The 15905-nt window shown below is 38.2% G+C and overlaps 2 protein-coding genes across 2 annotated transcripts; both read right to left on the reverse strand.

The window, feature by feature from the left end:
- Window positions 1-1061: 1061 nt before the first annotated feature.
- Window positions 1062-1871, reverse strand: LOC21404323 (E3 ubiquitin-protein ligase RHA1B). The gene has a single exon (XM_010114645.2). The coding sequence runs from the start codon at window positions 1689-1691 to the stop codon at window positions 1167-1169; it is 525 nt and encodes a 174-aa protein (XP_010112947.1). The 5' UTR covers window positions 1692-1871; the 3' UTR covers window positions 1062-1166.
- Window positions 1872-8296: 6425 nt separating this feature from the next.
- On the reverse strand, window positions 8297-9200 carry LOC112094743. The gene is made up of 2 exons (XM_024176446.1): window positions 9078-9200; window positions 8297-8542 (listed from the first exon to the last, which is right to left on the reverse strand). The coding sequence occupies exons 1-2, from the start codon at window positions 9198-9200 to the stop codon at window positions 8297-8299; spliced, it is 369 nt and encodes a 122-aa protein (XP_024032214.1).
- Between the last annotated feature and the right edge of the window lie 6705 nt (window positions 9201-15905).

Here is a 15905-nt window from a genome sequence, read left to right on the forward strand (position 1 = left end):
GATATCTTTTTAACTTTACGAGCTTGATAAATTGGCCTCTCAACTTTTAATCTTGACAATTAATCCCTAAATTTTAAAATTCATTGAAATGTTGGTCAATTTAAAAAGATAGTAAAAAATACAGCTTTTTCCAAATGAACATTTAATGAGACTAATTTGATTTTTTGCATCGAATTGACCCCTATAAAAAATATTTTGAAATTGGAGAACTCTTAACTTTTTCCCTCAAAATGGTTAATCCCTAACTTCAAAAAAAAAAAAAAATCGCTCATAATGTTCACGTAACCTCATTAAACATTCACGTAAAAAAAATTGTCTAAATCATGATTTATAATTTTTTATAGTATTTTTTTCATAAAAAATATACGTAAAACGAGAATAATTCTGAATACATAAACCAAACGTCCTATAATTTACCAAACGCGTGAAATTAAAGAGGTTTTCGTTTAAAAAAAAAGTAGACCTGATCAGATTCACTGTTAACTGACACTGACAAGATCCCAAAAAATCGGTTAGCCACCTGCCTGGCTGCACCTACCGTAGTAACTTAACAAACTCCTGGTTCTCCCACATTGAAATATCAGTGCCTATTATTTTCAGAAAAAAAAAAATGAATCGCACATAAAATCCCATAATTGACATATGTTTTTTTCTTCAACATTATCAGTAGGCAAATCAGAAAACCAAAACTGCGTTTTTACTTCCTTTTTATCTGTTTATAACTTCTAGTACGCGAATTTGGCCACATTTAGACCATTTCTAATGATTTGCACCCGTGACCCACCTTCACCATTTTTTTTTTTCTATAATTAGCGACTTTCTTTCCAAGAGCTGGACTGGACTGATTAGATTAATTACTCCTGGATCCAAGTTAGACGACCCAAAAACGTCTATACTTGGGGAGTATATATATATATATATATATATATATGTTCATATATACATATATAACATAAGAAAGTAACGAAATTTTTTTTGGTAGAAAAAAAGTAGTGAAGTTGCTTGATTGAGAATTCTAACTTTGAGAGTTAAGATTAAGCATATAATATAATACATAAATATATTCAAAATTCTCTCTTTTTGTACCAAATTCCATGTATTATATACACAACTCAGAAAGCGAGCCATACCCAAAAAAAAAAAAAAAAAAAAAAAGAACCCCGTTTCTAACTACCAACCTCAAACGAACTGTACTCACTGTAGAAATCGGCAACTCCAGACGCGGCCCAGAGCCGTTGATTGAACTCGTCCTTCATCTCATCAGGGACAAATGGCGTTCTACAAAGCGGACACGTTTTCTGATCGTGATCCATCCAACGGTCCAAACAAGCCCGGTGGAAAATGTGTCTGCAGTTCGTCAACCACCTGATCTCCTCCTCGCCGTCGAACTCATAAAGGCAAACCGCGCAGCTCTCCGGCGAGTTTCCGGCACCGGCGACGGAGTCAAGATCGCTGAACTTGATCACCGGAAGGAGTTCGCGGATCAGGAGAGCCGACACCGGCGGATTCTCCGGCGATTGCGCCGGCGGCGACGACGATTGGGGCCATACGACGTCGGTTTCGAGGAAATCGGAGAGGCCTAGGAAGTGGAAGAGAGAGAAAATGAGGTTCCGGATGAAGCCGAGGAGAGAGAGAGTGTGAAGGAAGAGGTTTGGGAAGAAGACCTCTGTGTATCCGACTGGGAATCCCATGGGATGAAATTTTCGGTTTCTAGAGAGAGAAACAGAAGAAGAAGAGAGAGAGAGAGAGAGAGAGAGAGAGAGAGAGAGAGAGGGAGAGAGAGAGAGTCGTTTGTGTTTCGAGAAAGAAGAGGGGAAAAAGCTTATATAGAGGAGAGGAAAATGGGAATCTCGGGAGAGAGAAAGAAGAAGCTTACGGAGGTGGGAGGTTCTGTTTCAAATATGGAGGCCCGAAAGATAAATAAATCAAAAAATAGGCACTCAAAATAAAATACACAAATACGGTGATAAAGACGCTTACTGTGAGCTATAGTCTTATGACCGTCCATTAGGAGGAGAAATTTGCGGGTGGGTCACAGTGAAACCTGCAATTAATTTGATTTTTATTGGCCGAGGTAGGGGTCACCATGGGCGTTTTGGGAAATTAATGTTTTGGGGAAAGGCTGCGCACCCTTTTTTTTTTTTTTTTTTTTTTTGGGTAAAAAACAGAGTGTGGGTTACTCTATAAGTGCGTGTATGATTAGCAAATAGCCACCCAATACACACTCACACAATACAAGCTACAAAAACAAAACTACACACGTGTCACGTGCTCTAATGGGAAGGGGCTTAGAAGTGGGTGCCTAATCATCATCTACTCATTTTTTTATAGATCTACTTTGTTAATTAATCTACAAACATTCTATATCCAATCTCGTTCATTTCATAATTAAAATCATATTGTTAGAGTATTTTTTTATATAATTTTAATTTTAATTTTTTTATTAGAGTGATTTTTTCTTATATACATAATTTAAGTCATTATTAGAGTTGTATAAACAAATACACAATTAATTCTTAATTGTATAATTTTTGTTATAAATTTATGATGACGGTTGAAAATAAGAAATTATTAACAAGGAAAAACTTTTCTTCTACTTATACTTAACTTTGTTATCTATGCGTCTTGTCCACTACTTCCTTTGGAGGCACTACCTAGCTTTAGTTTTTTTAGGTTTTAAACTTTTAATTGAATTAATAGTTCTTTTGTCTTCAGTGAAATATTTTTATGGTTCTTATGTAGTGTTGACAGTGGAATTTCGTCAACAAGATTACGCCGGATTACCACTTGGTGGCCCATTGAGTTACCGGTCGAAACTAGTTATATTCTCAGATTTATGCTGTTTGTTTTCAAGGCATATTAAAAATGTATCGATTCATCGTTAAAACGAAAGAAAAAGGACACACAGGTTTATAATGGTTCACTCTATCACAACAGAGTTACATCCACTAGTTCTTGTATTTTTCCTTTTGTGTTTTGAAGATTACAAAAAGCCCTCCCTTTCTCTTTGGGGCTTTGCCCATTTTATACCATACAGATTACATATGGGTACGTTTGGGGCGGACCGCCACAGGGAGTCTTCTGATGGTTTCTCTCAAGTAGCCTATTATCCTACCTGCCTAGACCAAAGCCTCTCAGCACCTTTTGGACTGTTCACTCACCCACTCCGTCCACTATTGTAGCTCTGCGGATCCTTTGTGATTTCCGTCGGTCCATTCTAGGCGGTTTATGGGCAGGTAATCATTTCCTATGCTACTGACCTTTTCCAAACCCAGAAGTAACCTAGGGATTTCCCCTTGTCACCTAAGAGGTCTTTCTTGGGACATGGACCCATACTCATGCGTTCTGCCCTCTGCGCCTATGCTATACTTCACGAGGTATGGCCTCCGTCTCGGTCGACCCCCTCACAGTACCGCTTCTGCTGCGAACAAATCATGCAGGTTTCGTCTGTATGTAGGGTCAATGGTTCCATGAATCATCCTATACGATCATGCTTTTCACCAGATGGCGTAGGGAGAAATGAGCTTTAGGCACTGACAACTACATGACATGGTGGGTTTTAGGCCACGTGGAGCATGGTCGTCATCCGACGTGTCAACACATATTTTTTCACATAACAGCTGCCCCCCAGGTCGAGGCTTTTCTTCGGACTACCTCGAGCTAGGCTGGGTTTTGCTCTGGCCTTTCTGTTTGCTTCGGGTGTGGGAGCCTAACTCTGAACCTCCCTTGTAATGATGGTCCTGGCGCTTCAGAGCTCTTTGAGAAGTGTAACCGTCGCGTCGGTTCGATCGCTATGCTGATGTGGGCTTTTATTTAAACGGACAAATCTGGGCCGTTGGATCGTGTCTCTTCGGCTTTCCGCCTTCTCCCTAACTATCGGATTGAGTCCTTTCATTTTCGGCGTTGTATGCATACTCACTTCATCAGATGGTTGGGAGTCGAAGGCTTTTCGTTACTATAAATAATATCTTCATGCTTGTTCAAATCATCTTAGGACCAAGCCGAAACTTTGTCAAAAATTTTCCAGGACCGTTCTTCATACTCTCCTCTTGCAAACTCACGAATCTCTGACGAAGTTCACTTCCAAGTTCTTGCGCCCCTCTCGCTCCTGATTTACTGGTAAGCATTCATCCTCCCTCCTTCCTATTTTGATGTATGTGTGTTTACTCTTTTGCCTGGGCTCGCGATGGATTTCTTGAGAGGGGGATGGTTAAAAATGGCGTAATAGGGGTGCTAGAACCTGGTTCTGGTATTTTCGTAATGTTCTGAATTGGTTACGGGAGTTTTAAGTGGGTCTGGATTCTTGTTTAGCTTTATGGGTTCATTTGAATGATCGACGCTTTGTTTCAATAGACGTCGTCTAGATCATGTTTAGGTTAGAATCATCGTCGCCTATTTGAACAGTCTTCGTTTAGCCTTAACTTTACTCGACTAAGCTTTTTAAACAACTTTAGACGCCAAACTAATTTCCTCTCCCCTATCGACTTATAGGATATTGACCTTAGATTTTTCCTCCACAGTAATAACACCTAAAAGGATTAACCGTCGAGGGGGATCATCATCCATGCCTTTTGTGAGGCCGGATCCTTCTCTAGCCACTGAGTCTTCCTCCCTCTTTACTAACAGCAATCCGATTTTGAGGGAGGTTGAGGACTACATCCCTGATCCTCAGGACGACGAAGACAGTGTCGACCGCCAGCCAGACGAGGATAAGCCTTCTACGTCTAGCGCCTCCGCTTCCTTAGTCGGTGGTGTTGTCTCTGGCTACAGCGGACGACACTTCCGTATCCCCGTGGCATCAGTAGGGGCGGATGAGGAGCGGCTGTCTTGCGCCGCTGACTTTACAAAGCTAAAGACACGTCAAAGGGACATCATCCGTGCGTACATGGAGGGATCCGTGGACGGTCGATGGTTCGAGTACCTATTCCTAGACCCCAACTTGAGGGCAAGCTTACTGGCCCTGGGATATCTATTCGTCTATACCTGGGCCTTCACGGCGGGGATGACACTTTCCATCCACCCGTTCGTGAAGGGCCTCTGTGAGCTCCACGACATCTCCCCCACACAGTTGGCTCTGAATTTTTGGTATAGCTTCACCGGTATGTGGATTCTTTGGGACCATAGGTTCGACATGGAGCTCCCTTTAGACAAATTTCTTTTTTTATATAAACTTTGCCAGGTCCCTAAATGCGATGGTTGGTATATTTTGGGTAGTCACGGGTGATCCAAGCCTGTTTTAGGAAAATTAATAAAGGGGTTGCCCTCGTCGTCTCATGCCTTGAAGCCAATGTTTTTCATGGTCAAGGGTATGTTCGACGTCCACCCCGCTGATAAGCCTTTTAAGTGACTTGGGGTGCAGACATATTTTAGAACGTTGAGTAAGTACCCTCGACTACATGTTAAAGCTAAATTTATATTTTTACACTGCTGACCTCCTGTCTTACTATACGGTTCCTTAAGACCGCCACTAACTTTTTGGGAACCGGCTAGCAAGGGTGACGGAAGCCTTCAGCCTCCTAGAAAGTGTGCGTCATATCGACGTTCTTTCGACGCGATAGAATCTAAGAAGCTCCGGCCTTCTGCTTTCACTTCCTGACCCTGCAGACACCGACGCCGTCAATGACTTCTTCCATTTTACCGCCAGAGGTTAATGTCTTTCCCTTGCACTCGATCATTACCATCAGTCGTCTGTTTAATTACTTGGCTTTGACTGATGTAGAGATAAAGACCTTGCAGCTACACGTTCTAAGTGACAAGGGGCGCTCGAGGAAGTAGAGGCCTAGCGAGAGGTCGAGCGCAGCTGCCGAGGCTAGTGCCTTATCGAGGCCTTAACCTACAGCGGAACTTGTGCCAACTCTGAAGGCACCGAGGCCAGTGCCTCATCGAGGCCTCAACCTACGGCAGAGCTTGTGCCAACTTAGGAGGCACTGAGGCTAGTGCCTCATCGAGGCCTCAACCTACGGTGGAGCTTGTGCCAACTCAGGAGGCGCCGAGGCCCAAAAGGCCTCACCCTGCTGAAGCGCCAGCGGTGGAGGCTGAGCCAGCGCAGATTATTGATATAATCGACGCTCCTGAGGCTCCTCCGCCTAGGGAACGCCTGCTGCTTCCAAGGACAAGGGTTCTGGATCCTCAGTACATCGTCCCTGATCTCCCCCTGGCCCAGATAAACGCCGTACTGAATCTGCCGCCATGTTTTTCCCTCGTCTTCCAGGATCTGTACGAATCATTTTTTAAGCAGGACTAGGAAGACGCTACTCGGTCCTCTCTGGTCGACCGCACCCGTCAGCAGATATCTCACCAGATTCACGTAAGCTATGTCGTTCATTTCTACGAGTTTCTTTAGGTTCTCCTTATTGACATTTATTTTGATTTGACAGTCCCTTGTCCTCTCCCTCCTTAACTTCATCAAAATGGTTAAGGTTGAAGACATGAGTAAATAGATGGATCGCGTAGAAGGGAGCCTGAAGGTTCTCCTTAAAACGGAGAAGGCCAGCAAGGGTGAGCTCTCAAAGAAGCTTGCCCTCATCATAAAGGAGCTGGACGCGGCGAAGGCTGAGTTGGATGAGGCCAAGATGGAAGCAGAAGAAGCTCGTAAGTAAGCCGCTCATTCCAAAGAGACCTTCCTTCGTCAAGGTTGGCATGAGGGATATGAGCTAGGTAAGCAGCAAGGCTACGACCTGGGTAAGAAGGAAGGAGTCGAGAGATTCTTGGCCTCTGTTGAATTTGTTCAGTGAAATGCAGAGGTCGCTGCCAAGGCCGTCGAGAACTTTAAATCCTCTGATGAGCTGCACGATATGTGTGCCAGTGACATGCTGTTTGTTGGCGAGCAACTTATTGCTAGGATCAACATGCACATTCCTAGTCTAAATTTGAACTTCCTTTACGAGCCTCCCTCTGATGATGGGGATTCTCCTGCTGGTGGTAAAGGTGGTGAGGCAGTGGTGGCACTGAGGGAGTTGATGGCGGTGAAGACGGCGGGGGCAACGAGGCCTAGGACGCCCAACGTTGATATTTATTTTTCATTTCTGTAATATATATATATATATATATATATATTCTTTTTAAAACACAAAGACAATGGGCTTTTATCCCGTTAATATGTATATTATCTTTAATGTAGCCTTGTTTTATTCTGCTGATTTGTTTTATTATATTTTTTTATACGGTCGGTCAAAGGCTCTTTGGCGGATAATCTGTCAAGTATGATAGCCTCTCCTCGTTGGAGAGGTCGGCTTTGATGCCCTTTAGGGCTTTTAGCAGATTTGAGAATCTGCTAAGTATAGAAGCTTCTCCTCCTTGGAGGAGTAAGCTTTCTGGATGCCCCTTGGGAATCTGCTAAGTGTAGAAGCTTCTCCTCTTTAGAGGAGTCTGTTTTCTGGATGCCCCTTGGGGCTTTTAGCAGATTTGAGAATCTGCTAAGTATAGAAGCTTCTCATCCTTAGAGGAGTCAGCTTTCTGGATGCCCTTTGGGGCTTTTAGCAGATTTGAGATTCTGCTAAGTATAGAAGCTTATCCTCCTTGGAGGATTCAGCAATATGGATGCCTCTTGGGGGTTTTAGAAGATTTGAGAATTTGCTAAATATGGAAGCTTCTCCTCCTTGGAAGAGTTAGCTTTCAGGATGCCCCTTGGGACTTTTAGCAGATTTGAGAATCTACTAAATGTAGAAGCTTCTCCTCTTTAGAGAAGTATGCTTTCTGGATGCCCCTTAGGGCTTTAAATCTGCTATGTATAGAAGCTTCTCCTCCTTAGAGGAGTCAGCTTTCTGGATGCCCTTGTGGGCTTTTAGCAGATTTGAGAATCTACTAAGTATAGAAGCTTCTCCTCCTTAGAGGAGTCAGCTTCTTAGGTGCCTTTTGGGGCTTTTAGCAGGTTTGAGCGTAGACCCTCTCCTGCCCCTTCATGTGTGGTTAAGAACCTTGGTTCTTGAGCAGAAATTACTTTAAGGGTTTGCCTCTTTGAGGTATCAGGAGATAGGATTTGAATGTTCCGGAGGAATGAGCTTTTATTTATTTCACAAAATGTAGATACAACATAGCCAAATAATACATGTCATTGATAATACAGCTTTAATTGTTCGGCATTCCAAGGGTGTTGAATCCTCTTGCCAGCAAGGTTTTCTATGGCATAAGTATCAGGGCATAGTATTTCTCTTACACGATAGGGTCCCTCCTAAGTCGAGCCTAGGGGACTAGTATTTTTAGGCTTAGTACTTAATGTGACCCCTTTTAAGACAAAGTCCCCTGGGGAAAACCGTCTCCGCCTGACCTTTTTGTTGTAATAGCGCGCTGTTCTTTGTTAGTAAGGGACGAGTCGTAGTTGAGAGTCGAGCCTTTTTTCTTCCAATAGATCGAGCTCTCCATTCATTGCTTCGACATTTGCATCATCCTCGTACGTGACCGTTCTTAGTGTCGGCGTCTCTATTTCCACGGGGAGCACTGCCTCGACTCCATATGTCATAAAGAATGGCATTTCGCCTGTTGTAGTTCGATTTGTCATCCTATATGCCCATAAGACCTTCGAGTGTTCTTCAGCCCATTTTCCCTTTAAGTCATCAAGTGTTTCAGGGTATACTTCAGGATTTTGTTGATGGCTTCAATTTAATCGTTGGACTGCAGATGTATCGGTGCTAAGAAATCTTTTTGAATGCCTAAATCGTCATAAAATTTATGCGTCGGGGCATTGCCAAACTGTTTACCGTTGTCAGATACGATTGAATGTGGAACCCCAAATTTGCACACGATGTTGTTCCAAATGAAGCTTGTGCAAATAGCCTCTGTGGTCGAAGTAAAGGCTTTCGCCTCGGCCCACTTAGTGTAATAGTCCACAGCGACGATGGCAAACTTAAAACCTCCCAGTGCGAGGTGCAGAGGTCCGATCAGGTCGACCCCCCATTTGGCAAAAGGACATGGGCTAATAATGAAAGTTAGGTTTTCTGGGGGCGCTCTAGGAATCGTGGCATATCGTTAGCACTTATCGCAATGCCGAACGTATTGATACACATCTTTTTTAAGCACATGCCAATAGTACTCCTGCCTCAAAACCTTTAGAGCTAAAGATTACCCCCTAGTATGATTACCACACACTCCTTCATGGATCTCCCGGAGGACCTCTCGCGCCTCATTGTCATCCAGGCACCGTTGTAAGGGTGTTGAGAAGCCTCGTATGTACAGTAAGTCATCATATTGTAAGTACCTGCCATCCCTATATTTGACCCTCTGGGCCTCATCCTTGTCGTTGGGTAGCTTCGCATCCATCAAGTATTGGACAAATGGTGTCATTCAGTTTTCGGTCGCCTGGGTCGTCAAAACATATGCTTTCTCATCAATTGATGGTCGTTCTAGCTCTTCCATGGGGACGACCCCTAGCTTATCCGAATCCTTTGAGGACGCCAGCTTGGCTAAGGCATCGGCATTTGTATTTTTGGCTCTTGGTACCTGTATTATCTTATAGTTTTTGAAATTAATGAGCTCTTCCTTTACCTTTTTCAAGTATGCCCCCATCCTTTCGCCGCGTGCCTAATACTCTTCCTTTACTTGTTCGACCACTAGTTAAGAGTCACTAAAAATGCCAAGGCTTTCAATCTTCAAGTGACTTGCCAACCGCAATCCTGCAATCATCGCCTCATATTCCGCTTCATTGTTCGACGCCTTGAATTTGAACCGTACCGCTTAAGTGATTTTGTGGCCCTCTGGACTTATCAGCATGACGCCCGCTCCTGATCCAGTTTCATTTGATGCTCCATCTTCATAAAACTAAATATTGAATTAAAAAGGCATATTTTTCATTTTTATATTTTTTCTACCTCCTTCTTTTATTTCCTTTTTACACATTTTACACTGAAAACAGGCAAGAATAAGTTTTACATATCATGAGAACAAAATAGAATGAAATATGGGTTTAATAATAAGATTCTACTGGTGCTTTTAAGGGGAATGAAATAATTAGCAGATTTACAGTAGATAATTAAAGTAAATAGAATATTTTAAAACTATTTAAAGTAAATAGTAGTAAAGTTTATGTGGTAAAATTTTTTTCACGTAAATCTAGTCTTAAAATGAAAATTTACCAGGTAAAAAGTTTTTTACCGCATAAATCAAGTCATAAATAAAAAATTTACAAGGTAAAAATTTTTACTACTAATTATTTCAAATGTTCTAAAATATGTTATTCACTTAAATAGTTTGAAAAATATGCTATTTATTATAATTTTTAGAGATTTTATTTGTATTTGGGAATTGCTTCCTAGGCCTACTAAAGGCTTAACTAAGATGTCAATATAATGAAAACTGAAATTATATGGCTACATGTAACATGTAGAAATTGAAGTCAAACATGGAATATTATATTATTTTATACCCATTTTATTTATGATATCTATGATAAATGAACAATATTTTGTTACATATTTTTAAACTTATTGTTATTTATAAATATTGTCTTATTTCACCTCAATTTTTACATGGTACAAATATAAAACAAGGAGGATTGTAATCTTTACCAAAAACATATTCTACAAATTGTTATGATGATTATTGCCATCAGAGCTTTTCTTTTTCCTTTTAATTTGGATTGCATATATATTATGTGTAATGTAACCTTTTATTGTAGTCTAGATATAAGTTGAAAAGCTCAATTTAAAGAACTATCATTTCTAAATATTTTGAGCTAGGCTCTAGCAAATCACAACTGGACAGACCCGTGGCACAGCAAAAAAGCATGAAGCCCCACTAATCATTTCGTGAGGAAACCAAGGAAAACCTCCCACAATACACACACACTTATATAGACGTACGCATATATATATATATATACATATATATACACGCGCGCGCACACTAGCATATTTTGCTAGAAATGATTGCTAATTAGGGCTTGATACTAGTTGGGGGGAAGTTTTCTATCTAATTAATTGCTAATCACCCCCAATTAACTTTTTAGTTTGACGTATAACTATTCTAATTAAATCTTAAGTTTGAGCTTTATGACCCAATGTCAGAAACTGTGAGTGACTGGACGATATTGACAGTGTTTCTATGCATTAAATTAAGTTATCTGCAGATTTAGACCCTTTTTTAAATTATATGATGGCCCAAAGTATCCGAGATATATTTTGTCTTGTCTCTATTGGCCAAAAAATTGATTTGAAAATTAAAGTAATAATTTGCTCAGAAAAAAAGGATTAAAGATGCATGCATTAGTGATTTTTTTAAAGGAATTAATGATTATTTTACTCGTGAATTTGTCAATAAATTGAAGATCTCTTTAGTCGCATCAAGTGATATATATATACAAGAATTATCTCCGGATAAAATTAAAGGGACACTTATATATTTTTTTATTAAAAATATATATATATATATTTTTTTAAAATATATATATTTTTACTTAAAATATGTAAATTTCTTTTTATGGTAATATATACAATATGTACATATTTTAAAAAGAAGTATATACGTTTTTTTATAAAAAAAAATACAAATACCGTTCAAATCTTAGAGACTTGGCGTGTGTATATATATATATATATATATATATATAAAATATAGGGTGACAAAGCGAAAAAAAGAAAAAAAAAGAATGAAAGTGATAGGGATGAGAAAAAGTATTAGCTACTAACTACTAGCTAATCCAACAAAAATGGTTTCTTATTTATATATAGCTTTTTTGGCTAATTATTTACCTAACTAATTATCTAATGTTTCCATTAATGTCACATTTTGGAAAAAAGAATATTATATGGTCACATTTTGAAAAATAAAGAATTTACATGATTATTACAATGAAAGTAATTGAATAAAAGAATAGTTCATAACTTTCAGCTTTTAATCATTTCAATTCATTTTTTTCTTTTTTTTAATTAGATCTGCATCAACAGTGCATCGTTCCAATCCGATCTTAGGGAACCTTTCCTTTATTAATATAGTTATCCATCTGATATCTTACTGACATTCTTTTTATGTCTATCTTCATCATTTAATATTTTATTTACTGATTAATTGGCAATATCATTTACAAATTATTTAGCCATGACTTTTCACCTCAATTGTGTTGATCATGAAAATCTTTACACTCTTCCTTAAAAAAAAAAAATGAAAATCTTTACATTCTAGTAAATATACAATGTTCTCACCTTTTTATCACAAAATATATACATGTATATTCTATTAGTTACATAACTTGCATTATTTTCGCCGTGAAATTCAGATCTTGTTTGTTCATTCCCTAGCCTTTCCTTTTAATTTTCTTATTTCCACAAATTAAAGAGCAAACTTACGAGATAATGATTCTACAGTACTATAGTTAAAACCAATAATCAAATACGTCGATTTCACTAAATTTACCAACAGTACTAAAGGACAACCCAGCAGCATTTGGCTGTTGTTTCCTGCTTTGTCTAGAGTTCTGGTTTAGAAAGTGACGAAAAGACCTAGAATACAAGTTGTTGTTGTTGTTTTTTTTTTTCTTTTTCTTTGGCTGAAGAGAATAAAAGATTATTCATTCTTTTAAAATAGTATATATATTACTAATTAATTATATGATTTGTCTTTAAACTATATAAATTACACTTAAGCTCATTAACGTTAAAATTATAATAAAAAAGGGCGGTCCTGTCACTTTCAAAAGAAAACACCCTTAACATCAAGAGGACACAGTTGTAAACTGTTTTACTCGAAATTACATCCATTAGGGACTAAAAGTTAAAATTCTCGGGAAAACACCGATTCGAGTTTTCTTACAGTAAAAAACTCTCAGAAACAGTCACATTTAACTTTTTTGCTATAGTAAAAAGTTCTCATATAAAGTCACATCTCAATTTGAATTAAAAACTCGAATTAACGAACTAAACGAGCTCTTAGAAATTTATTTATGAAATCTCTGTCTAAAAGAGAAAAGACAAGAAATCATATCGGGAACTTACTATAGAACTTTTTGAAAGTTCAGGAACCATTTTACCATACAAACAAAATTTAAGAACTTTTTGGAAGAAAAATAACATGATCTAAGAACTAAAACTCAATTTCAGGAAGCACGCCCGTGCAGTAATTCTTGAGTGATTATATTGTCAAACGGAAAGGAAATAATAAGAGAAATAGAGAATCAAACATAAATGATACCAAACACATGTTTTAAGAGTATGTTTACGTATTAACACAGAAATTAGAATAGAAAAAGAAAGATACTCCTCTCATTCTCTTTTCAATGATGTTATGTGAAGATACTCCGTTCTTCTATTCTCTTTTCCGTTTTCAATAATGTTATAGTGATCATACTCTCAAATAATGGCAAACAACCACAATGACAGTAGTCTAATGGTGTTGTGTTTACATATACACGAAAGGATCTTAGACTCAATAGATTAATCTTTTAAATTAAGTTAGGTTTATGAAGTGTGTTGGGCTAGTTTTGCATATGAAACAAGTGGTATCAAAATCGATGATTTGTATGAACTAAGCGATCACATTAGGTTAGTGTTTCTGCAGTTGGTGCTGTTGCAGGTGCGGATGGTGGAGCATTTGATGGACTCGCATCTTTTCGGCTTTCTTTCCCATGCTTGAGTTGGCTTCTGTTTGGAGTGTGATGTTTGGATGCGCCGGTTACAAGAAATTTTGATTCAAAGGGGAGCTTAGTGAACACACACATGAGAGAAAGATTATTGAGAAAAGTATATGTGTGTTGTTTTGGAGTCTCCCTAACAATTATGAATCTACCTGCTTAGTTTGCATACCAACTTTTAGTATGACGTGCTTTGATAGTTATAGCTTATTGTAAATATTTCTTAACGTGTGAGGGTCTATTTTGTCACGTCCACAAAAAATAGTTACGACTAATCGCTACTCCCTAAACTTTTGTTAAATAAAATAGAAAAGAAAAGGCTTAAGGACCAAGAAAAAGATAATCCAAAAGAAAATAATCGAGAGGTGGTGGGACACGCCCACTTCTGGAATTTGCATTTCTTTGACAAGGAATGAGGGAATTATACAAGGACAAGCACAAGAACAATCCAGAGAGGTTTTGGTCCATGTTGGTGACCAACAATATTTTGCAAGGGCCAAGGCATACGACAAATTCAGTCGGTGGTGCGAACCCTGGCCAACCAACACCGCATCATGGCTCGGATGGCTGACTCATGACTCATGACACATGGTGCTCAAAGCACAATGTGGCGCTTATATAAGGGCTCATATCTGTACGTTTCAGTGTAAAAAATAAATAAATAAAAGAGAAGAAGAAAATATTGAGAGAGTTTTGATGGCAACTTCAAAGCTTAACCCAAGTCTGCCTACTAAGGCCAAGACACTGATGGCCCTCAAAAGTGCCCTTGATCACTGTCACCCTCCCCCAAAGTAACAAAAACTTATGGATGTGCAACATGTGGTCGATTGGTCATGTTCAACGTAATAATAGAAAAGGAAAAAAATTAAAAAGAAAAGAGGAAAGAAAAAGTGGGGGCAATAAGGGGAGAATTATATCTCTTAGCTATGTGTATTTTTGTGTTATTTGTTTCGTATGGTGATGGAAAGAGAAAGAGCAAAGCAAAAGTGGGGGCAAAGAAAATCAATTATCTTAGCTATTTGTGCTTTTGTGTTATTATTTTCGTATGGCCATGGAAAAATGGATTTTTATTTATCACGTGTCTCTGTAGTATCCATATATAAGTTGAGAGTGCTTCTCATTATTAGGATGGTGTTGGTGATAAATCATCGTCCACTTAACAAGTAGACATTAGGTTCCACATTCTAATGTGGATGTAGGGATGAATTACAAACATCCTCATGCATTTTTTTTTTTTTAGTAATCTTGACAAATATCTATAAATGTGTACGGGTGGGTGAAGATTTTTACTTTTTACTTTTGATTTATAACTTTTTTAGTTAAATAATTACACTAATAAATGGTATTTATCAAGAGTAAGAGATAAAAGTCTAGACTTATACACTCTCAACCGTAAATTCTTCATTTTTTTTCTTTTCTTTTACAAATCAATCTTGTACTAGCACTATAATAGAAGCAATAGATTTTTTTTTAATAAAAAAAAATACAATGTGCGGCTTAAGACTCGCACTTCCTCAGAAAATAAAACCATCAAGACTCGAACCTTTTTAGACATACACACACCCACGCACCATATAACAAAAAGAATAGATGGGTTTATAATTAAATGACGTGGCAATATGAAACTATTTTCAATTTGAAAAGAAAAAAGAAACATAATGGAGATCTACTCAAGATGATAGTTAAAAGAATCCCTACTTCTCACTTTACTTTTTAGGTTAAGTAGATAATTTAGAATTTTAAGCCTACATATAGCATTTGGTAGGCTGGTTAGGACGTTAGGTTGCTAATTTTTACTAAGGCTATTAGTGCTATTTATTGACACTTGTAGAGGCAAAACGAAACTGTGAAATATGACAATTGAGTCCCACACGTGTAAAGAGTTACGTGGCAATATACCATCAATTATGATTATATTACAATTAATAATTTATAATATTTTTCTTATTGTACAGACGAATAAAAATCACAAATCTCTCACGAACAAATTCAAAGTAAAAAGGTACTAACAATAATATACCGGAATCTATTTGAACTCAACAAATAAGCGTGTTTCGACGAGAGCAGTATTAAAATAAGTGAGATTTCTTGAGAAATCCTCACGTTGCACCTCTTTTTTCAGAGCGCAAAAAAAAAAAAAAAAAAAAAAAAGAAAAAGGAAAAGAAAAAGAAAAAGGTGGTGTTGGGTGATTTTCACTGGTACTTGGTGATTTGAGGAAGGAATGATTATCTCTCATGTCAGTTGAATTATATGCACAAGAGAAACCAATGCTTGAGGGTTGAGCTATAGATTGTCAATTAAAGGGGCCCAAATACCATACCGAAATGTTTGATCAATGTCTCCTTCTTT

This window comes from Morus notabilis, unplaced genomic scaffold, assembly GCF_000414095.1.
Source record: "Morus notabilis unplaced genomic scaffold, ASM41409v2 Scaffold248, whole genome shotgun sequence".
NCBI lineage: Eukaryota > Viridiplantae > Streptophyta > Magnoliopsida > Rosales > Moraceae > Morus > Morus notabilis.

What these genes read in the sequence shown, in the direction of transcription:
- LOC21404323 (XM_010114645.2), bottom strand. Translation starts at nt 1,691, where the DNA reads ATGGGATTCCCAGTCGGATACACAGAGGTCTTCTTCCCAAACCTCTTC.
- LOC112094743 (XM_024176446.1), bottom strand. Translation starts at nt 9,200, where the DNA reads ATGGCAGGTACTTACAATATGATGACTTACTGTACATACGAGGCTTCT. An exon ending in GATCCATGAAGGAGTGTGTG is followed by an intron (nt 8,543 to 9,077) that starts GTAATCATACTA and finishes GATGACTTAAAG; the next exon opens with GGAAAATGGGCTGAAGAACA.